Below are 24,000 nucleotides of genomic sequence, written 5' to 3' on the forward strand. Positions count from 1 at the left end.
AAGTCTCTGCAAGTGTTGCTGTTGCAACTGCTGCAGCTGTTGCTGCTGATGCAACTGTTGCTGTTGCTGCAGATTCTGTTGCTGCTGCTGCTGCAGTATGTTCTGCTGCTGTTGGTGCTGCTGTTGCTGCTGAAGCTGTATATGTTGCTGCTGTAGCTGGTGAAGCTGCTGCTGCTGCAAAACATGTTGTTGCTGATGCAACTGTGGTTGCTGTTGCGGCTGAGCACGATGTACCTGCTGAGGATGCAACTGCTGCGGTGGAAACTGCAACTGCTGCTGTTGAAAGGGATGCTGCTGGTGCACTTGATGCTGTTGGGAAAACGGACGGGTCTGCTGCTGCTGTTGTTGAAATGCTTGCTGGGTAATCTGATGCTGCTGATGACTTTGTGGTGGTTGTTGCTGCTGCTGCTGCTGCTGCTGATGATGAAGCTGCATGAGCTGTTGAGGCTGAAGATGCAATAGTGGATGCTGCTGCTGCTGTTGCTGCTGTTGTTGCTGCTGTTGTTGCTGCCTCTGTTGTGTCTGGTGAGATTGTTGTATCAAACGCTGAGGCTCTGAAGATACAGGTTTTACTTGGGTAAACAACACTGTATTTGGATGTCCCTGATGGGTATGATTTGCTTGCTGCTCCAAGTTTTTTGTTGGAGCTGAAAGGGTCTGCAAGATCTGAAAACCATCAATATGAAGAGAGGCATAAGTTCAACATTAAAAACACAAGAATGAGGTCATCCAGACGAACGAGTGCTTTTCCTGCTTAGTCCTATACTTGAAATGAACTTTTTTATCTTGCTTAAAGACTCCAGCACTTTTCCAGTGAAGATAATGAAAAACTGTTTTAAAGGACACTGAATTTTCTACATTAATCACATTACACATTCAGACAAAATAAATGACAAGTACTCCACATACAGCACCACTGTGTGAAGAATTAATCATTACAGAAAATAAATAGAGTTTGACACTGTCTTCCAGTAGGTTACAGCTTCTTTGGGGGTGGGGCTGGAGGGATACTACCAGCCTCAAATTATTAAGCAATGGATTATGCCCCCCCCTCTGCCAGACCTGCAGTAACAAAATGACAAAAAAAAAAAAAAAATCACATTCCCAACACCATCACAGTGTATAAACTGGAAAACAAAATAACATGAAAAGAAAAGTACAGTTGTGTACACTTACCATAAATGTAGATGTTTGAGTGTATTCACTGTTGCAGTCATCACATTCGGGTTATCCTGCCAGGGGTAGCCCATCAGTTGGCCCAAATACCAGAGGCTTAGTATTTCTGCATCAGTTGCTGTCGCTCCAGGACTGACGTCAGGTCGTCAGCGGTATAAAATCAGGCAGCCGACGCCATTACATTAGTTTTTCTTGCCTTAACTGTCAGAAGCCCCCAAATAGGGAGCTAGGTTATGGTGGAAGAACACTACTAGTAGAAGGTACATATCAAAAATTCCCTGTAAGGAGGGAGAGAGAGAGACAGACAAGGGGGATGGAGGGGGGAGAACCAGGACTGCAACAGTGAATACACTCGAACATCTACATTTTTGTTAAATGTACAGAACTGTACTATGTTCTTCATGTTTTACTGTTGTAGTCATCACATTTGGGTTGATTCCCAAAGCTGAAGAAAAAGGTGGAGGCAAGAAGACTAGGGGCTGGCTAGGATGTCCTGCAAGACTGCGGTGGTAAAGCCTGCCCTGGATTTGGAGAAGATAGGCAGGTGGCAATGCTTGGTGAAGGTATGAACAGATATCCATGTTGCAGCCTCCACGATGTCCCTGGTGGGGACCCCTCTGAGAAAAGCTGCAGAGGTGGAGATTGCCCTGGTGGAATGTGTCCTGACCCCCTTTGGGGGCAATTTCCCATGCTGTTTGTAGCAGAAATGGATGCAGTGTGCTATCCATTTAGAGATTGTTTGGATATGGCCTTGCCCTCTGCCCCTGCTGCGAAGCTGACTAGCAATTGATCAGTTTTTCTAAAAGAGTTAGTCCTGTTCAGATAGAATCTGAGCTGTCTGTGCACATCTAGAGAGGGCAGAATCCTTTCCCCCTTGTTTTGTGAGTTAGGGAAAAAGGAGGGCAAATGAATGGATTGGTTGAAAGCCACACTGGACACCACACTTTAGGCATGAAGGATGGGTTAGTCCTGAGAGAGACCCTGTCACCATGGAAAATGATGAAGGGCTCTACAGCCATGAGTGCTTGTAGCTCTGATACTCTTCTAGCTGAAGTGATGGCCAGAAGCAAGGTTGTCTTCCAAGAAAGGAATTTTAACTCTGCTGAAGCTGCAGGTTCAAATGGGGGTAGGGTGAGCTTTTCCAACACAAAGTTAAGGTCTTAAGCTGGAGTAGGAGCTCTTCTGGGTGGCCTTAAGTTATTAACCCCTCTTAGGAACTGTTTGATGACAGGGTGTGAGAAGAGAGGTGGCTCTGTGCTGTAATGAGCAGATATGGCAGAGACATGAATTTTAATAGAAGAGAAGGATAGACCCCTGTGTAGTAGGTCTGCTAGGTAATCCAGGATGAGAGGTAGGGAGGGCTGTACCATTCCGGCTCCCTTAGCCTGAATCCAGGTGGAAAACCTTTTCCACTTGTCAGCATAGGATTTTCTAGTGCTGGGGCGTCTGGCCTCACGTATAACATCTAGGACTTGTTTGCTTAGGCTGGCACCTTGAGGAGAAGTCAGGGAATAAGCCAGACTGCCAGGGTGAGGGTCTGCAATTGGGGATGCATGAATTCTCCATTCCTCTGGGTCAAGAGTGTTGGGATCTGAGGTAGGTGCTATGGTGGCAGGGATGACAGGCTGTGAAACAGTGGGTACCAGTGCTGGTGTGGTCAGTCTTGGGCAATCAGGATTGCCCTCGGTTTTTCCTCCCTTATTTTGAGCAGTACCCTTGAAATGAGTGGTAGAGGGAGAAATGCATAGACCGAGAGGTTTACCCACTGGAAGGCTAGAGCATCCACTTTCCAGGCCTTGCTGTGAGGTTCTCTGGTGCAGAATTTGCTGAGCTGATTATTGGAGTGGGAGGCAAAGAGGTCCACCTTCAGGTTGCCCCATTTCTGGGTTACAAGGGTGAAGGTTCTGTGGTCTAGCTGCCATTCGTGTGAGTCTAGGAGGTTTCTGCTTAAGTAGTCTGCCAGAGAGTTTAGGGAGCCTGGCAGGAATTGTGCTAACAGGTGTAGTTGCATGGCTGAGGCCGTGTGCCAAAGGGTCATAGCGAGCCTGCAGACAGGATAAGAGTGAGTCCCTCCCTGCTTGTTAACATACCACATCACTGTGGTGTTGTCTGTTTTGATCAGTAGATGCCCCGGGGAGAGTAGGGGTCTGAAAGCTGTCAGGGCATGCTGAACAGCTAGCATCTCTTTTTGGTTGATGTGCAGATATATTTGATTTGGGCTCCAATGGTCCTGAATGCACCTGCCGTCCAGGTGTGCACCCCAGGCATAGTCTGATGCATCTGTGGTGAGGGTCTGGGCAGCGTGGGGTTGTGAAAAGGGAAGTCCCTTGTTGTGGGTGCATGCTGCTGCCCACCAAAGAAAATCTTTCCTTAGACAAGGTATCATTGATATGATAGTTTCTAGGTCTGGAGAGTGCTGACACCAAAGGCTTTTTAGGTACCATTGTAGTTTCCTCATATGCAGTCTGGCATATGGAATGAGTAGAATGCAGGAGGCCAGGAACCCTAGAGCTTTGCAGGATTTTCCTTGTGGATAACTGGGTTCTGGTGGCTAGTTGAGAGAAGTAGCCTGTCAGGTAGGCTTGTTTTCTGGAGTAAGGAATGCCATCCTGGATGCTGTGTCCAGGCTTGCTCCCAGGAATACAATTTTTTGTGTGGGGACTAGTTTTGATTTCTTTTCGTTGATAGTATATCCAGGGAGGTCAGTAGGTCCTTTACAAAGGCCAGGTGCTGTAACAGCTTTTCCTACCTGCCTGAATCAGGCAATCGTCTAAGTAGGGGTAAATCTGAATATTTCTTTGTCTGCAAAAAAGCAATAGTTGGAGCCAGGCATTTTGTGAAAACTCTGGGAGCAGTGGATAAGCCAAAGGGAAGCGCAGAGAACTGAAAGTGCATACACATTTTAGTCGAATTTGATCGAAAGTTTGTTGTTTGTTTAATTTAACTGTGGAGGCTGCCCACTAAAGTGTGCTAGCCTGTGTAACTAATGTATCACTGTTTCTGCATTTTCTGTGTGTTTCTACCAAAAAAACAAAAAAATAATCCTGTTTTCCCGCCTTCCTCGACTAGTTTAGACCAGTTTACAGGCATTGCTGTATTCTGGGCTGTGATGTAGTTCCTGTGTTGTCCATTACCTTACTTGGATAGAAGGAAGTTTCTTTGCTCACCAGTGGAGTGGGGAGCCTTGAGCAGCCTACCTGTCCCTGTAGGAAGTGACCTCAGCACAAGAAGCTGTAGTAATTGGTTGTTTTGGACCATTTCTAGCTCTTTTGTAGTTCACTGTTTAAAATCCGCCTCTGGGCGTTTTTTTCTGGCTATACTGCTCAGACAAGCTCCTCGTGGGTCTGCAGAGTGGTCCTAGCAGCAGGGAACTCAGAAAAGCGACTACTTTCTGGATTTAAGTATCTTTGCTTTTTTTCACTTGGAATAGCTTCTGTAGCTTACCCTGAACTAGCTTGAACTGTTTTTAACTGTTTGCTGCATTATTTTAAAATCTGCACTTAAAGTTACATTTTAGTCGAATTTGATCGAAAGTTTGTTGTTTGTTTGTTTAATTTAACTGTGGAGGCTGCCCACTTAAGTGTGCTAGCCTGTGTAACTAATTTATCACTGTTTCTGCATTTTCTGTGTGTTTCTACCAAAAAACCAAAAAAATAATCCTTGTTTTCCCGCCTTCCTCGACTAGTTTAGACCAGTTTACAGGCATTGCTGTATTCTGGGCTGTCGTGTAGTTCCTGTGTTGTCCATTACCTTACTTGGATAGAAGGAAGTTTCTTTGCTCACCAGTGGGAGTGGGGAGCCTTGAGCAGCCTACCTGTCCCTGTAGGAAGTGACCTCAGCACAAGAAGCTGTAGTAATTGGTTGTTTTGGACCATTTCTAGCTCTTTTGTAGTTCACTGTTTAAAATCTGTGTTTGCACGGATTTGCGCGGTTAAACTTTTTCTGGCTCCGCCAAGTCTGCTCTTCAAATTTTCCCTTAAGGAAGCTCTACTCTTAGTATAACCAGACTACTCACTATATTATAAGCCTAGCACTTGTTCTCAATACTTCTCTACTAAGTAAGCACTCTCGTACTAAGTAAAGCACTACATCTACTTACCACCCTTGTGAATTTCCACTGTTCTAGCATGTCGAGTGGTAGATTACTGGCGTCGTCTCCAATTCAGCTGGTCAATCTGGGTATCTTGAGACAATGCCACAATTGTCTCATGTACACAGACAACCAACTCATCCTCCCAACAAACACAAATACATGTGAGAAATGCAACTATATAGCCAAACTGGAGGCTGAACTCTCTCAACTCAGGGCTGGCATGACCAGACAGGAGGAGATGGCAACCACACACACAACAAACCCAGTCCCACATATACCTACCACAACTGCAAACCAAACACATAAAAACACAAAGACATACTCGGAGGCTCTAATAAAAAACTTACCAAAACAACAGAGGCTCCCAAAGCAGACATCCAAAAATCCACCACCTCAAAACAAAACACATGCAACACATACTTCAATAAATCAGTGTGTCAACCAATCACAGCCCTTAAGGCCAAACACCTTGCCTGATACACTAGTAATAGGTGACTCTATAGTCAGACACACCGATGTCCCGCTGACCAGGCTGAACAAGGAGAAGGTGACTGTGAGCTGTCTATCAGGAGCTAGGATCCGCCACAACACACGCACTCAGGTCACTCCAAAGCAAGTACAAATATGACTCCGTCATTGTCCATGCTGGTGTGAATGACCTGAGACGTACCTCCCTGGACTACATGAAAAGAAACAGAGGAGCTCTCCGATTATGTAGCCCAGGCTGGTATGACCCCGGAACCTGAGCAGCATCCTGCCCTCACCAAGAATGATACCACAATACAAAGACAAGATGATCAGCTTTAACAATTGGCTCAAGTACTGGTGTCATTCTAAGGGGATCCAATATCTGTCTGCCTGGGATGACATGCTGGACAAGCCACGCTGCTTCGCAAGGGATGGCTTACACCTGTCACCACTGGGCTTCCGGATATTGGCTAAGGCTCTTGCCACCCCCATAGTGCCTTTTTTAGGCAAGGCTCAAAAGACAAACCCACTTCCTTAGAAAACAAAAATGGAAAAAAACTAAGGGTAATGCTGCTCAACACCAGAAGTCTAAATCTCAAGATGCAGGCACTTGATGCGCTCCTCAGCATGGAGAACATCGACGTCTGTGCAGTAACTGAAACCTGGTTCAAGGCTCGGAGAGCACCCCAGCTACCAGGCTATACCTCGTATCATGCTTTTCGCCCCAAAACCCGGGCGAACCACAAAGGGAGGGGGAGTGTCCATATTCATCAAGGACACCCACACCTCCAGGTTAGTAGCAACACATGAAGCATCAGAGACCATACAGGTGCAACTAACCATAGGCAAAATTGCTATACAACTGGTAGCATGTTACAGACCACCCTCCCAATCTCAAGAACCCCACTCAGCCTTCCTGAAGACATTGGAGGATATGAATGTATCACAAAATACCATCATACTAGGAGACTTCAACTACCCAAACATAAATTGGGTACATTATTCTAGCCCTAATACCCTAGCCCAAAGGTTCCTGGAATTCATAAATCCAAATGCACTGGAACAACTAGTCACCTCTCCCACTAGGGGAGATAATATACTAGACCTGATCATCACAAACATGGGGACAAAATGCTCCACACCGGAAGTATACCCCTCACTAGTGAGATCTGACCACAAACTAATCACCCTGGAAGTACATATTCCACCTCCACCCCCAGCACAAAAGACCGCCGTGAAAAAATTCTCAAAAGCAGACTTCACTCTTCTCAAGACTGAGATGGTATCCTTTAAGCCTACTGTGCCAAGTGGATACCACATCCCACAATACCGAATCCTTCACAAATGCTTTTTATGGACATCTCCAAGAATGCATGGATCATGCAATCCCAAACAAATCCAAGTCCCTCTCCACCAAAGGTAAGCATCCTGTCTGGTGGACGTCAGCCATAAACAAATTGTATAACAAAAGAAGGAAGCTACTACACGTCAGAGCAAAATCCCATGAAGGGAAGACATCTCTGATCAACATTAGCAGAAAACTACGTTCTCTCATAAAGACATCCAAGGCCAACTTTGAGAGAAAAATCGCTAAGGACACTAAAGATAACCACAAAGCCTTCTTCAGCTATGTTAGAAACCTGGGTGGAAACCCTCAGATATGCTCAGAGTTGGTTCACAACAACATAAAATACACTGAACCCACAGATATTGCCAACATTCTGGCTGACAGGTTCAGTGCAAATTTTTCCCCTCCTTCACCCCCAAAAGAAGAAATACTTATCCCAGCTGAATGTAATCTCCCTGTCATCTCAGATGTCTAAGTGAGAACCGCCCTAAACAAAGCAAAAACACAGCATCAATGGGACCTGACGGTATCCCGGGTTGCGTGTTACGTGAACTCCAAGAGGAGCTAAACCCACACATAAAAATGCTATTTAACCTTAGCCTTACTTCGGGATATGTACCTGAACACTGGCGTACAGCAACAGTGGTCTCACTCCACAAGGGAGGTGCCTCTACAGACCCTGGAAACTACCGCCCCATAAGCTTAACCAGCCTGGTCTGCAAAGCTATGGAAAGAATCATTATGGAACTCATAAACAGAGACATAGGGGACCTACAGACACTTGACCCCACCCAGTTCGGCTTTGTAAAGGGCAGATCCTGCCTTTTAAACCTGTTTGACTTTTTCGAAACAGTCACTAGAGCCATTGATGAGGGCAAAGCAGGCCATACAGCATACCTGGACTTGGCTAAGGCCTTCGACACAATACCCCACTCAGGCATCATAGACAAGCTCAACAGCTTAAAATTAAACCCTTATGTCACTAGATGGGTTGCAAACTGGCTAAAGGACAGAACCCATAAAGTTAAAATCGCTGGAGCAATGTCAGACTCAAAGCCAGTCACAAGTGGTGTCCCACAGGGATCTGTCCTGGGACCCCTCTTGTTCAGCATTTATTTCTCAGATGTTAAAGCAAACATGGGAGGGCTGTGGCTGACAAAGTTCGCAGATGACTGCAAACTAGGCGCCATAGTCGATACACCAGCAGACACACACATCCTACAAAAAGGCCTCACAGAAACGGACAACTGGTGCCGGAGTCACGGCCTTAAACTAAATGCCAAAAAATGTATAGTCATCCCCTTTGGGAAAAACAAAGTACCCACAAATTATCACATAAACAGCAACCCACTGAGTACGGAAAAAGTAATCAGAGACCTAGGGACCCAAGTTGACAGCGACCTCTCATTTGACACCCACGTTGCCAAAGTGGTTAGAAAAACATTCTACCTTGCACACCTCATCATGAAGGGATTCACATCCAGATCCAAGGATGTCATTGTACCCCTATATTCCTCCCTCATCAGACCCATGATTGAGTACAATGCCCCATTTGGTATGTACCTCACCCGGCATTTGCAACAGCTGGAGAGACCACAAAAGTACCTCACCAAGAGGATCAAGGGTCTCCAACATATGTCTTATTCTGCCAGACTAAAGAAACTTCAGCTCTATTCAGTAGCATACCACCTGCTCAGAGGTGATCTCTGCCTGACGTACAAGGCCATGTCCAATCAGGATCTGATGGACGTGCTCCACCTCAACAAATCCAAATCTATCAGGACCACGAGAGCTAAAGACTTAAACCTCGGCACAAGTATGAATAGGACATGCTGGAGGGATAGATTCATAACCCAGAGGATTCCCATGCTTTGGAACAGGATCCCAGTTCGTATTAGGCAGAGCCCCTCACTGACTCTTTTCAAGAGAAATCTTGATGAGTGGATGGGAGATCGTAAGTTTACCCCAGAAGTCACATCTGTGTCACTGCTAGACAGGGGCACAGTAAACTAATTCTATTATATAAGGGGACCTTCATTGTGTCACTACTAGACAGAGACACAGTATTCTAAATTTATTCTGTACAATTTTTGTACCATTTCATGGGGTGGCAAAAGCCACATCACTATGGCTAGGCTTACAAATGCCCCAGGGCAGATAGCCTAGTACTATACTATGAAACTATAGATCCTGTCCTGAAACGTAGATATTTCCTACAAGATTCCCTGACTGGGATGTCTAGGTAGGCCTCTTTTAGGTCTAGGGTGGCTAACCAAGCATCCTTGGAAAGCATAGGAAAAAGCTGCTGGAGGGTGAGCATTTTGAATTTTGGTATTACCAGAAAGGTGTTTAGAATGAATAGATCGAGGATTGGGCACCAGGTGCCCTCTTTTCTGGGTACCAGGAAGAGTCTGGAATAGAAACCTTGGCCTATCTGTTCTGCAGGAACATGCTGTATTGCCCTCATGGAGAGCAGGGAAAGGACTTGCTTTCTGGCCTCTGCCGACTGCTTTGGAGGAAGATCTGGGAACCTTTTTGGGGTTGGCAGAGTGTGGGAATAAAATTTGTATCCCTGGGACACTATGTTGAGGACCCATCGGTCGTTGGTAATAGAGGCCCTGAATCTTGCATGGAAGGAGATTTTCCTCCTAGGGGCACAAGCATGTGGGCAGAGGTAAGGAGTGGAGGTGTAAAATCATTGTGGGTTCTTACCATAAGGGGGTGGCTTTGCACTCTCTGTTTTTGAAGAGGAAGAACGCCACTACTTAGATCTCTGCATTCCCTGGGGCTGCTGTCTGGGGGGGTCTGTTTCCCTTGGGGTACTTAGCTTTAGAAGACTTCAACTTCAATTCGGAAATGAAAACTCAGATAGCGGCCAGCCAGCACTCATGTGAACTGCTTCTGCTTTGGGCTCCTCGGCAAGAAAGACTGATGTAATGGCGTCGGCTGCCTGATTTTATACCACTGACAACCTGACGTCAGTCCTGGAGCGAAAGCAACCGACGCAGAAATATTAAGCCTCTGGTATTCGGGCCGACTGAGGGTTATCCCTGGCAGGATAACCCAAATGTGATGACTGCAACAGTGAAACACAAAGATCATCAACCATGGCACAGTTGAGCAGGTTTGTCAACTTGTTACAAAATTTATTCAGAATCTTGTAATAAACACCTGAAACTACTCAACTACATCCGAGCCCTAAATGGTATCCAAGACAATTGTGGCAAAACATACAGTCTTAACGGCAGGGAAAGAACTGCTTATAAAATTATTGAAATCGTAACCCCTAATTGAAAATTTTTCCCTAGAAAGAGGAGCAAAAATACATTTCCTTCAACATTATATTTAAAAGCGTTATGTCGGTCGCTGCAATCAAATCCAGCTACTTGGGTCAGAGAAGAGAAGTCTCTCAGTTACTAAAAGGAAAACACATGTTCTTCCAATATCAATCAGAGGATTGCTTTGATGAATAATTGTTTGGGTACATCCTTCCCTACCAATCACAATCTGAAATGTTTTTATCTAAATCTCACAGGACATCCAACATTTGAGGAAATACAAGTGCCTGGCCTCAATTTACAAGAACTCCAATAATTGAGGATGGTGTGGGTGATGTTCATCTGCAGAGGGTAATAGGAAAAGGTATTTTATCACAAAGACCATACGCAAAAGTTCCAACTGATATAGTAGGAATGTACCTGATAAAACTACTATCAAGGTTAAGTTTGAAACTGGGCTGAACTCCACACAGAGGGCTGAAGTAAGGAGTACTCGTTTCCCAGATGCAGCCCAACTCCTTAAGCCATGATTTAGACAATACTGGTTGCTGATGGTTTGCAATGATGATTAAGTGACTTTTAAAGCAAGCAAATGACACAGCTACTCCCCTGCCAGCTGGTGGGTAGTTGCCCAATGCCAACCGACAATATAAATGCCAATCCACTTGAAAAGTGTCTGCTTGTCAATTACAAGTCCTTCCCCCTTCCTGGTGCAAAAGATTCAAACAACTGTCCACATTCTCCTGCACCTACCTCAGACAGCACCTAAGCAGTCAGAGCACACCCTGGGTTTTAACAGACCTCTTACCCCTAGACTCTGCCAATGCAAAGAAAACGGGTAGGTGAATGGATGGAGTAAGGATAATTCTAAAAACATCTTCAGAAGAGAACATAGGTAGCCTCTCATTAAAGGCAAGATCGTCCTAAATGAACATTCTTCTGGTGAAGAACAAGAAGATGCTGTCCTCATCTGTGTCATATCCTAAAGGGAAGAATGTATTAGGCTGGCAGTCAGTTCTTCCCATTCAAAACCTGAAATGTCAAGAGTTTCTATCAGGAAAAAGCTCTCTGCCTCTTCTAAGAGATGTAACTCTAGAAACAGACGGCTGATTCAGACTGGGTTGGGGGTTTTGAGGGAAAAAAAAAAGGATAAAAATTCCTTGCCCGCTTCGGCCAGTGCAGAAAGGGAGCCAGGAAGGAAAGGAGTGACACAGGACCCACCTCGTAACGGACTTTCAAATATTGGCAAGACCTCCAAAATGGCAGTGTATAGAATCATCAGATGTCTGGGTTTTGCAACACAGTGGAAGGTGTCATACCTCAGGAGGCAGGATTTTCAGTAGAGAATCCTACACCTCATCCCTGCAGTTTTCTGTATCCTCTCAAACTAAAAGAAAAGGAAATTACAACTGTGTAGAAATGTAGGGCACTGTTTACGTAACTGAGACTAGACAAAGGCATCCATATTTGACCTGACTTAGAACCCTTCCTCCAGTCAGCTTAGCAAATGTCCTCCATGGGACATCAGGACACACCCACTTTATAGCCAGGATCTGCCTATGCCATCTTAGAGCTGTCTCACACTGAGAGGAGATGAAGAAGCTCTTGTAAAATGTAGTAGAGCCAGGGATAAACTACAGTGAGTGATAAAGATGGGTAGTAAGGTCCCAACCTGTGGAGGAAGAGGGGACATCATTAACTAGTCTTCCAAGTCAACTACCCAAATCCCCACAGACCAAAGGGCCTAAACAAAGGGAAGGGGGGTTAAGGAGGAGTAGAGAAGGAAGCAGATAAGTGGATGGAAGTATCTGTTTAGTGTATAGAGAAAAAAGCCTGATCTTGACCTAGAAAAGGAATCAAGCTTTTAATACTTTGTAAAAGTTATGTAGAGAGGACTACATAGCATCTTCTAGAATACTTCTAGCATCCAGCCCTCTCCAAGAAGCCACAGATGAAGCAAAGGCCATGGTAAAGTGAGCCTTTACCCTGCCTGGAATAGTTTTGTTACGGGGAGTACAGCTAAAAATAACAGCCTTAGATGACCATTTGGAAACAGTCTGTTTTGACAGAGGTTGTCACTTTTTCTTACCCTTACAAGAAATGAACAACTGATACAAAGGTCTGAAATATGTAGTTTCTGTCAAGATGGCACCCAAGTTGTCTGTGGACATCCAAGGTATGCAGTATACTTTTCTCCCTTGTTATTAGGCTCAGGAAAGAAAATGGTGAGATGGATAGCTTGGCTTAAAGTAAGCTCAGATACTACTTTAGGCATAAGAGGATTAGTTTTCAAAGAAACCTTGCCTCTATGAAAAATTAGATAGGGATGACTCATCATAAGGGCTTGCAACTCAGATAACCTTCTTTCAGAAGTCAGAGAAATCAGTAAAAAGTACAGTTTTGTACCTACCGAAATCAGTAAAAAGTACAGTTTTGTACCTACCATAAATGTAGATGTTCGAGTGTAGACACTGCTGCAGTCATTACACTTGGGTTATCCGGCCGTCAGGCGGTTCCCCAGTCGGCCTGAGTTCCAAAGTCTTGGTCCGGCGTCGATTGCCGTCGCTTCTTCCCTGACGTCAGTGCGCCAGGGGGATATAAGATGCAGCCGATGCCATTTTCTTCAGTTTTTCTTGCCTCAGATGTCAGGTGCCCCCCAAATAGGTAGGCCTTGCAAATTGTTAGTAAAAAATATATATAATAGAAAAGCAAACAACCATGTGTAAATACCAGCAAATACTCCCTTTAGGAAATAAGGGTAGAAGACTTAAGTACGTACTTAGAAAATATGAGGGGAAGGAGGGAGGGTAACCTGGACTGCAGCAGTGTCTACACTCGAACATCTACATTTATGGTAGGTACAAAACTGTACTATGTTTATCGTGTGACACTGCTGAAGTCATTACACTTGGGTGGAATCCCAAAGCTGAGGTTGGGAGGATGGATCTATAAGGCATTAGGGGTGGCTATAAGGCCCTGCAGCACAGCAGTGGCAAAGCCAGCTCTGGATTTGGAATATAAAGGCAAATGGTAATGTTTGGTGAAAGTATGTACAGAACTCCATGTTGCTGCTTCTAAAATATCCTTGGTAAGCACTCCTCTGAGGTAGGCAGCTGAAGTGGCTGTTGCCCTGGTGGAGTGAGATCTAATGCTGCTAGGTACAGGTTTTCCATGGTGGGTATAGCAAAAACGTATACAGTGTGCTATCCATTTTGAGATGGTCTGCTTTGAAATGGCTTTTCCCTGTGCTCCTGCAGCGTATGCTACCAATAATTGCTCAGATTTTCTGAAAGCTTTGGTTTTGTCCAAGTAGAAGCGTAACTGTCTGTGAATGCCCAAGGAATGTAGAAGTCTCTCCCCTTTGTTCTGTGGTTTTGGATGGCAAGTGAATAGTTTGGTTTAGAGCCACACTTGATACTACCTTTGGCATAAATGTACGGTTAGTTCTTAAAGACACCCTGTCCTGGTGGAAGATGATGAAAGGTTCCATTGCCATTAGTGCCTGTAATTCTGAAACTCTTCTTGCTGATGTTATTGCCAGTAGCAGATCAGACTTCCAAGAGATGTATTTAATTCTGCTGTGTTAGCTGGCTCAAAAGGAGGTAAAGTTAATCTTTCCAAAACAAATTTGAGATCCCAAGTTGGTGTAGGTGCTCTACGGGGCGGTCTCATGTTTTTAGCCCCTCTGAGGTACTATTTGAGCAAAGGATTTGAAAAGATTGGTGGAACCATGTTGTAATGAGCAGAAATGGCTGAGGTATGAATCTTGATGGATGAGAAGGAGAGGCCCTTGTCCAGCATCTCAGTTAAGTATTGAAGTATCTGAGGAATGTTTGGGACAAGAGGGTCAAGCCTGTGTGCTTGGTTCCAGGCACAGAATCTCTTCTATTTATCCGAGTAGGCTTTCCTGGTGCTAGGCCTTCTGGCCTCCAGAATAACATCCATAACAGCTTTGGAGAGAGGCAATTCTTGCTTGGTTAAAGAATTTTCCATGCAGCTAGATTTAAGGTCTTTAGCTGGCTGTAAAGTATCTGATTGTTGTGCTGTGTCAGCAGCTGTGGGATTTGTGGCAAAATCCAGGGTAGTTCTTGTGCCAAGTTCTTTAAGATTGGGTACCAGTGCTGGCGTGGTCAGTCTGGTGCAATCAGGATCATCTTTGGCACTTCCTGCCTGGCTTTTATGAGTACCTTTGGAAGGAGAGGTAAAGGAGGGAAAGCGTATACTTGTAATTTTTTCCAGCTGAATGAGAGGGCATCCACTTTCCATGCTTGTGGATGGTAGCTCCTTGTGCAGAATTTCTGTAGTTGGCAGTTCATTGGGGATGCAAACACATCTACGTCTGGTTTCCCCCATTTTTGTGCTATCATTCTGAATATTTGTGGACTCAATTGCCATTCGTGGGGATCCATGATGTTTCTGCTTAGGTCGTCTGCCAGTGTGTTTTTCTCTCCTGGCAGGAATTGTGCCTACAGATGGAACTAGGTAGTTTAAAGCTGTGTTCCACAAGTTCATGGCTTGTCTGCAGAGGGGGTAGGAGTCTGTGCCCCCTTGTTTGTTTATGTACCACATAACTGTGGTGTTGTCTGTCTTTAGTAGTACTTGTCCTGGATGCAGCAGGTCCTTGAAAGACATAATTGCATTTTGAACAGCTAGCATCTCTTTTTGATTGATGTGGAGATGTCTTTGGTCTGTGGTCCACTTGCCCTGAATACATTTTCCTGCCATGTGTGCTCCCCCCAGGCGTAATCCAATGCATCTGTTGTCAGTGTCTGCCTGGCTGTGGGTTGAGTAAAAGGCTGTCCCTTGTTGAGGTGACAAGCTTGAGCCCACCATTGAAACTCCTGTTGTAGGCAAGGAATTAGTGGTATAACTGTTTCCAAATTTTGACAGTGTTGAGACCATACACTCTTTAGGTACCATTGTAGTTTCCTCATATTCAGTCTGGCATATGGAATTAGTAGTATGCAAGATGCCATGTAGCCCAAGGCCTGCGGATTTTTTCTTGCAGGGAGTTGGATCTTTGTTGCCATTAAAAGAAAATACTGAGTCAGTTGTCCTTGCTTGTCTGGCGCGAGTTAAGTCATCTGGGCCGTTGTGTTTAAGCTGGCACCCAGGAATATTATCTGCTGTGAGGGCACTAGTTTTGATTTCTTTTCGTTTACTGTGTACCCCAGGCAACTTAACTTTTTTACGTATGCCAGATGCTTTAGAAGAATGTCCTTGCTCTCTGCTTGGAATAGGCAGTCGTCCAGGTATGGGTAAATTTGAATTCCTTTCTGCCTGAAAAAAGCAATTACTGGTGCCAGGCACTTTGTGAAGACCCTGGGCGCAGTAGATAAGCCAAAGGGCAGTGCAGAGAATTGATAGTGCTTTGAACCTGCTACAAATCTGAGGTATCTTCTGCAGTTTTGTCTGATAGGGACATGCAGGTATGCCTCTTTGAGGTCCAAAGTCACGAGCCAAGCTGTCTTGCGCCCAGCATGGGAAGCAGCTGCTGTAGTGTCAACATTTTGAATTTCTGAATATCCAGGTAAGTGTTCAGAGAAGAAAGGTCCAGAATGGGTCTCCAGGCTTTGTCCTTTCTGGGAACCAGAAAAAGTCTTGAATAAAATTCTTTCCCTTGATCTTGTGGTGGTACCTTTTGAATAGCTCTCATGTCCATGAATGCTAAAATTTGTCTTTGAGCCTCTGCCCATTGATTTGGTGGCAGATTTGGCATTCCTTTTAACCTTGGAAGCGTGTGGAAATGGAACCTGTAACCTTGAGAGATGATGTTGAGAACCCATTTGTCTTTGGTGATGCAATGCCAATTGTCATAAAAAAAGAGATAGTTTTCCTCCTAAGGGAGCTGCCAACAGAGAGCTGTTTGGCAGCTCTAGTGGGAAGTCATTGAGACTGCTTTTTATATGGTTGAGGTCTGTCTTCCCCTTCTTTCTGGCCTGGTGCACCCCATTGTCAAGGTCTGTAAGGGCCCTGTGTCTGACCTCCACCTCTTGGGCGTCTATATCTGCCCCTTTGAGGTCTGTCTGTGACAGGAAAGGACCAATTCTTTGTTGGCCAATTTTTGCTGAACAGAGGAGGTTGAACCTGTAAGAAATCTTTGACCATTTGCATAGATTTTGCCTTATCTTCCATCTTTTTTAAAACTTCCTCTGCCCTAACTCCAAACAACACATCCTGCTGCAAAGGTGCATCCAGTAATTTGGCCTTAACATGTTCTGGTAGTGTACGTTCCTTTAACCAAGCATGCCTTTTAATGACAGAGCCTGTAACAGCTGCTCTACATGAGGCCTCTAAAGAATCAAAACCACATTGCAAAGTATGTTTTCCCACTTGTTCAGCAGCATGCAATAAATCCTGCATTTCTTTCAAATTAGGAGAATCAGCATCTGAAAGCATCTTTTGTTTCAACTGAGACATTAAAAAATGCTGATATTTTAGCATGTGAAACTGACAATTCAAGGCTCTCATGGCTAAAGTTGCAGAGGTATAAACTTTCTTGCCCCATCTGTCTAATGCTCTGGAATCTCTGTCAGAGGGGACTGGGTTTTTAGCTGATGAGGCCTTAATCCCCTTGGGTACCTGGGAAATAGTTTCAGGGTCAGCAACAGGGCTTTTGTATAAACATTTGAGAGAGTCAGGGACTCTAATATCTATTTGGCTTAACTGGGGTTGGAGGTAATGAATCAGGGTTTAGGCTGGATTCAGTGTATACATCATCCACAATATCCAACACTGGCAGAATAGCAAGGGGTCTGTGTTGAGGCAATAAAAGGAAGTCTCGGAGCCTTTTCTTGGATGCAGAGTGATCCTGGCCTTCCCAATGGAAATGTTCCCTTGTGGTATGTAAGGTCTCCCCAAAGGAGTAGTCTTTGGGCGGAGAGGCTGATGGGATAGATTCCTCAACATCAGAATCCTCATAAGGGGTAAGGCATACCCTAGATCTGAGGAAATGGACACCTGGTCTGAAGATTCATAGTCTGCTTCTTGTCTAGGCCTTTTATCTGGAGGGGGCAAGGACCCTCTGATCAGAGTGATTAGGTCTTCGCCCATCTTAAGCATTTGTTTCTTAGGTATGGAAGCCTGCCCTGGAGAATGCTGTGTCTGTTTTTTAGCTTTTAAGGGAGGCTTAGATTTTACAGAGGGTTTAATTGTTAATTGGGTAGGCCTGAAAACACCCTTTGAAGCAGTGGATTGTTCAGCTACTTCGGTTCCCTCTATAGGGCTAAGCACTGTTATTTGAGGTGTAGCAGCGTCCGAAGGCCCAGCCAGCTCCATGTGGGAGTCTGAGGCGGTCTGTGGTTCTATAGAAGCGGCCGTCAGGGGCTGCGTAGGCGCCTCAATGAAAACCGGAGAACCGGCAACTGGCCTAGAAGAGGCCTTGTCGTCAGGTTTGGGCCTCGGATGCCGGTCCTTGTCCTTGCGCTTTTTGTGAATTCCGGTCGTCGGTAGTTCGACGGCATGTTGTAATTAAATTTTCTGCCAAAATAGTGTCGGGCAAAATCAAACCGACGTTTTATAGTGCGCTTATTAAACCTAGCACAAAACCGACAACCAGTGACGTCGTGGTCTGGGCCTAGGCATGGAATACAGTAGGAGTGGAAATCCTTATGAGGTATTTGCTTCCCACAAGAAATATAATTATTAAGTTTTACGGACATCGGTCTGAGGCAAGAAAAAGTTTCCCCCAACGGGGTACTTAGCTTTATAGAAGACTTCGGTTCTGGATTCTATTTGAAAATCTCAGGAGTCGGTCGGTCAGCCGGCCGGCACTTGCGAACTGCTTCTGCTTCGGGCACCACGCAGCAAGAAAGACTGAAGAAAATGGCGCTGGATGCACATTATATACCCCTGGCGCACTGACGTCAGGGAAGAAGCGACAGCAACCGTCGGACCAAGACTTTGGAACTCAGGTTGACTGGGGAACCGCCTGACGGCAGGATAACCCAAGTGTAATGACTGCAGCTGTGTCACACGATGAACATCAGGTATTCCTCTTTTACCAGAAACTACTTTACAAGAAGAATTAATGGCCTGAATAAAACCTTAAGACAGACAAATTTAACTACTTCTATCCAAAGAAATTTGAGGATGTGTAGATACGTGTCTGGTTTTGGTTTCTTTTTGACAGGAACAATGGGGGCAACCATTCAGCTAATGGTAATGGCAGCTTCCCCAGAGATAGAGACAGCATTCTGACAACAGGGAAACTTTCCCTACTCCCTCTCTCAGGACTGACAAGAGTGGCTCTCCCTTGTCCACTCTGGGGACCACAACAGCCACAAGGATGTGGATAACCCTAATTCCATAATGGCTGTAGGTACTACACCATAGGGTGTCCGGACAAAATGATGGAATGTCTGAGGTACAAGACATGCCCACTGCACATCCACCCACCTGTAGCTGAGGCAAACTGCTAGCCTAGTGTGGTGGCAAAGGCTGTTTGGTTACATCTTACACTCTGTCATCCTTTAAACTGCAAAGAAATGAAGTACCAAAGGCTGTTTGATTACTTCATTTCTTTGCAGTTTAAAGGAGGACAGAGTGTAAGACCATTTCTTTGCAGTTTAAAGGAGGACAGAGTGCAAGACTGGTAGTCTGCTCCATGATCAAGCCGAAAATGATGCCTCTTTCCCAAGGAAGACGAGTAGCAAATAATGGTAAACAATACCAGTCTACAAAAGTTACTTGTTTGACAGAAAAAAGCACAGTAAATAGCACTTTACAACACTATGCCAGCCACACACATAACAGTAAAATAAACAAAATTTCTCCACAGAAAAAATGTTTTCAGTTGCTTTACACCACTTTTAAGCTGACAGGAAAAACAAGCGCACTGTTTAAAAGAATGTTACGGTCTTGTGCCACCCCGTTAAAACACAACACTCCTAGCTTCAAAATAACTTTCCTGAAGAGGAAAGTGACAAAACAGCAACACAAGTAATGGAAGTCCCCCCCCCCCCCAAAGGAAACTCATCTGTCCAGCAAAGGAAAAGCACAAGCCAACAGTCAATCCTCAAAAGCCTCAGAAGACCATACTCTTCAGCAGCAGTAAAGCACTTAAGGGCTTCATGCTAAAACTTGTCTTTTAGTCAGCTCAGCTTTGCCGGCCTGACAGTTTGGGTGATTGGAAGCTGGCTAGCTGTTATAACCCTGGCAGGATACAACCCATATTGCTAAGGCTACTGCAGCAGTGATCAATATGAGGAACATTTCTACTTTTCCCATCAGGAATGGGGTTCTTGAATGAAGTCAAATAAGGTTCCTTGCTAGAATCCAGGGAAAATACCTGCATAAACACAAGAGAGTTCTTGTACTAGAACTAATCCTGGACCTCACCAAAACAAGTCAGGCTACTTAGGAGCTGGAGGGGGGATGCAACAAGTCTTTCTTTTGATGCATCATAAATGCATCTTCCAACACTTGTAGGACTGGAGGAACAGCTACAGGCTCAGGCAAGCCCATGAATGTCTTTTACCTGAACTGGGCCTGTGAACACTGCTATAGTGCCTAGCCAACAACTTCCTCCATCCAGTGAAGGGTGTCCACAAAAGAAAGACTCCACTGGTGGAGAGGCAGAGGGCAAGATGTCCTTGGTATCAAATTTACTGAAAGAGACAGAATGTACATTTGGCCCAGATATTCCAATTCATCAGACTCCTACACTGAGGAAAATTCTAACTTCTTTGTCTTGAAAGGAATTCAAGATCTATAGAATTTTCAAATTTTCAGTGCTGGCTGTTGGTGCTTAACTCATGAAATCATACCCTGGATTGACTGGAAAAGGTCCGAGTTGTGGAGTGGGTCAGGGAACCACCCAGGCCAACGCAAGCTAGGGGTCACTAGTTTGTGCCTTAATTATTTAGTCCTCAGTTATACAGGGTGGCCATCTTCTTTGATGGCCTCCAAACATGGATGGATACCCAACACCTCAATTTGGTTTCTACAAATTTCTTCTTGAACGAGCAGAGAAGGAAGAATTCAGTCCCCTTAGCTTATGTCAATGTGAGTGTTAGCTGAAAGGTGTTTTTGGGTCTACAGCAGGACATGTCTAAAACTGACAGTGTGGCAGTTTCCAAAGAGGATGTGACAGGCGCCTCGGTCAAAATCACCTCCAGGGTTGGGGGCTATGAAAGTACCTCAATAATCAAAATTCTGCAAGAAGGAAAGGAACCCTTAGGCTCTAAAAGAATGTAATTAGTTTCATTTGTCTTCTACTTGAAGTAATTCTTCCAGTGTTTACATTTCAAGAGGAGGCTTTCAGAATCCCTGGCAAACACCAAAGTGGAAAAAGACCAGGCATGTGCCCGCTTTTGATCTAGTTCTTGCTGGAAAGACTCAGCCTTGCAACAGATTGTTCTGAAGATCAACTTGGTGTATTGTGGACAACCATCTACAACATGCTCTGGGCCTAGGCAATATATGCAATATGCAAGAAAGTACAGTTGTTTACACTTACCATAAATGTAGACGTTAGAGTGTAATCACTGTTGCAGTCATTACGTTTGGGTAATCTGCTGGCAGGTTGCCCTCAGTCGGCTTGATTAACAAAGTCTTGGGTCCTGCGTCGGTTGCTGTCCCTTCTTCCATGACGTCAAGGGTATAAAACAAACATGCAGCCGACGCCATTACATCAGTTATTCTTCCCCAGATGTCAGGTAGCCCCAAAAGGGGAGCCAAATATACACATGAATATATATGCATCTAATTTAAAATACAAATCCTATACCACTAAACAAAAGCAAATACACCAAAAAGACTTTTAATCACAGTAAAAGAAAGGAAAGATATAGTTAGAGAAAAACAGGGGGCTGGAGGGAGGGTAACCAGGACTGCAACAGTGAATACACTCCAACATCTACATTTATGGTAAGTGTACACAACTGTACTATGTTCTTCGTGTTTCACTGTTGCAGTCATTACATTTGGGAAAAATCCCAAAGCTATGGTTGGGAGGATGGATTTATACAGCATTAGGAGCAGCTATAAGGCCCTGCAGGACCGCAGTGGCAAAGCCAGCTCTGGATTTAGAGTAGAGAGGTAAATGGCAATGTTTGGTGAACGTATGAACCGAGCTCCAGGTAGCAGCTTCTAGAATGTCCCTGGTAGGAACCCCTCTGAGAAAAGCTGCAGAAGTAGATGCAGCCCTGGTGGAATGAGATCTGATCCCCTTGGGGATAGGTTTTCCATGGTGCATATAGCAGAAACGAATACAATGACTTATCCATTTGGAAATAGTCTGCTTTGAAATAGCCTTTCCCTCTGCCCCTGCAGCAAATGCCACCAATAGTGGTTCAGATTTTCTTAAAGATTTTGTCCTGTTTAAGTAGAATCTAAGCTGTCTGTGTACATCCAATGAATGCAGAATCCGCTCACCCTTGTTCTGTGGATTAGAGAAGAAAGTTGGCAGATGGATGGTCTGATTAAGGGCCACACTGGATACCACCTTAGGCATAAAGGATGGATTGGTCCTGAGAGCCACCCTGTCCGGATAAAAAAATAATGAAAGGCTCCACTGCCATAAGAGCCTGTAATTCTGAAATCCTTCTAGCTGAAGTGACTGCTAATAGGAAAGCTGTTTTCCAGGAGAGAAATTTTAGATCCGCAGTAGCTGCTGGCTCAACAGGAGGTACAGTGAGTTTTTCCAAAACAAAATTGAGGTCCCATGCAGGAGTTGGTGCTCTCCTGGGAGGTCTTAAATTTTTGGCCCCTCTAAGATACTGCTTTAGCAGTGGATGAGAGAAGAGGGGAGGTTCTGTGTTGTAATGAGCCGAAATGGCAGAGGCATGGATTTTTATGGAAGAAAAAGATATGCCCTTATGAAGCATCTCAGTTAAGTATTGCAGGATCTGAGGAATATTGGGCATTGCTGTGCTTATTCCTTGTGACTGGTTCCAGGCACAGAATCTTTTCCATTTGGCAGCATAAGATTTTCTAGTGCTAGGCCTTCTAGCCTCCAAAATGACATCCATCACAGGTTTGCTGAGAGATGGCAAGGGTGAAATTAGTTGATTAGCGACACTGCAAGATTCAAAGTTTGGAGCGGAGTGTGCAGAATTTGGTAGTTCTGCTGAGACAGAAGGTAAGGAGTCTGAGGCAGGTGCCACAGAGGAAGGTGTGACACATTGCGCAGGAGTGGGCACCAGTGCTGGCGAGGCCAGTCTGGAGCAATCAGAATAATTTTTGGTTTGTCCTGTCTGACTTTTAGTAGGACTTTAGAGAGCAGAGGCAGAGAGGGAAAAGCATAGACTGATAGGTGTTTCCAGCTGAATGATAGAGCATCCACTTTCCAAGCTTTTTTCTGATGAATCCTTGTGCAGAATTTGTCCAACTGATAGCTCTTGGGTGAGGCAAAAAGATCTATGTCTGGGCTCCCCCATTTGCGTGCCAACATGTTAAAAACTTGTGGCTCCAGTTTCCATTCGTGTGGGTCCATAAGCTTTCTGCTTAGTCTGTCTGCCAGAGTATTTAGTTTTCCTGGCAGGAATTGAGCTTGTAGATCTATTTGATAAGTCAATGCCTTGTTCAACAATGCCATGGCTAGTCTGCAAATGGGGTGGGAATGTGTACCCCCCCTTGCCTGTTTATGTACCACATGACTGTGGTGTTGTCTGTCTTTATCAGTAGTTGTCCTGGATGAAGGTAGTCCTTGAAAGCTGTCAGAGCATTCTGTACAGCTGGCATCTCTTTCTGATTGATATGTAGGTGCAATTGATTTGGGCTCCATTTGCCCTGAATGCATTTCCATGCCAGATGCTCCCCCCAAGCATAGTCTGATGCATCTGTAGTTAGGGTTTGGGCGACAGGGGGTGGAGTGAATGGCAGTCCCTTGTTTTGGTGGCAGGCCTCTGCCCACCATACGAACTCTAGTTGCAGGCAAGGTATAATAGGAATCACTGTTTCCAGGTTGTGACAATGTTGACTCCATAAACTTTTTAGGTACCACTAAAGTTTCCTCATATGCAGTCTTGCATATGGAATTAGAAGAATACAGGAGGCCATGAACCCCAGGGCCTGCAGAATTTGTCTTGCAGATAGCTGGGTTTTTGTAGCCATCTGTTTGAAGTAAGTCATCAATTGAATTTGCTTTCCTGGCGTAAGGTAAGTCATCTGGGCAGTTGTATTCAAGCTTGCACCCAGGAATGTAAATTTTTGAGAGGGTACCAGTTGTGATTTCTTTTCGTTTATAGTGCACCCTAGACAAGTTAGAACCCTTTTTACAAACGCCAGATGCTTTAGGAGAGTGTCCTTGTTTTCTGCCTGAATTAAGACAGTCGTCCAGGTATGGATACATTTGAATATTTCTTTGCCTGCAAAAAGCAATTACTGGTGCCAGGCACTTTGTGAAGACCCTGGGAGCAGTAGATAAGCCAAAGGGCAGTGCAGAGAACTGGTAATGCAAATAGCCTGCTTTGAAGCGGAGGTATCTTCTGCAAGACTCCCTGATTTGGATATGCAGGTAAGCCTCTTTTAAGTCTAGAGTTACCAACCAGGCATCTTTGCCCAGCATAGGTAGTAAATGTTGAAGAGTCACCATCTTGAATTTTGGAATGTCCAGAAATGTATTTAGAATGGATAAGTCCGGAATTGGACGCCATGATTTGTCTTTTCTGGGCACCAGGAAAAGTCTTGAATAG

The 24,000-nt window shown here is 44.8% G+C and overlaps 1 protein-coding gene across 1 annotated transcript in view; it reads right to left on the bottom strand.

Moving 5' to 3' along the window:
* Positions 1–24,000, bottom strand: part of PAXIP1 (PAX interacting protein 1) — a gene marked incomplete in the record, with an annotated part of 1,449,657 nt that overhangs the window by 997,042 nt on the left and 428,615 nt on the right. The window contains 1 exon segment of the mRNA XM_044066884.1: positions 1–666. This exon segment is cut by the window's left edge and continues 154 nt beyond it. Within this exon segment, the coding sequence (XP_043922819.1) occupies positions 1–666 (666 nt within the window).

This window comes from Protopterus annectens, chromosome 3.part1 (assembly GCF_019279795.1).
Source record: "Protopterus annectens isolate FY-2018-M chromosome 3.part1, PAN1.0, whole genome shotgun sequence".
NCBI classification, from domain to species: domain Eukaryota; kingdom Metazoa; phylum Chordata; order Ceratodontiformes; family Protopteridae; genus Protopterus; species Protopterus annectens.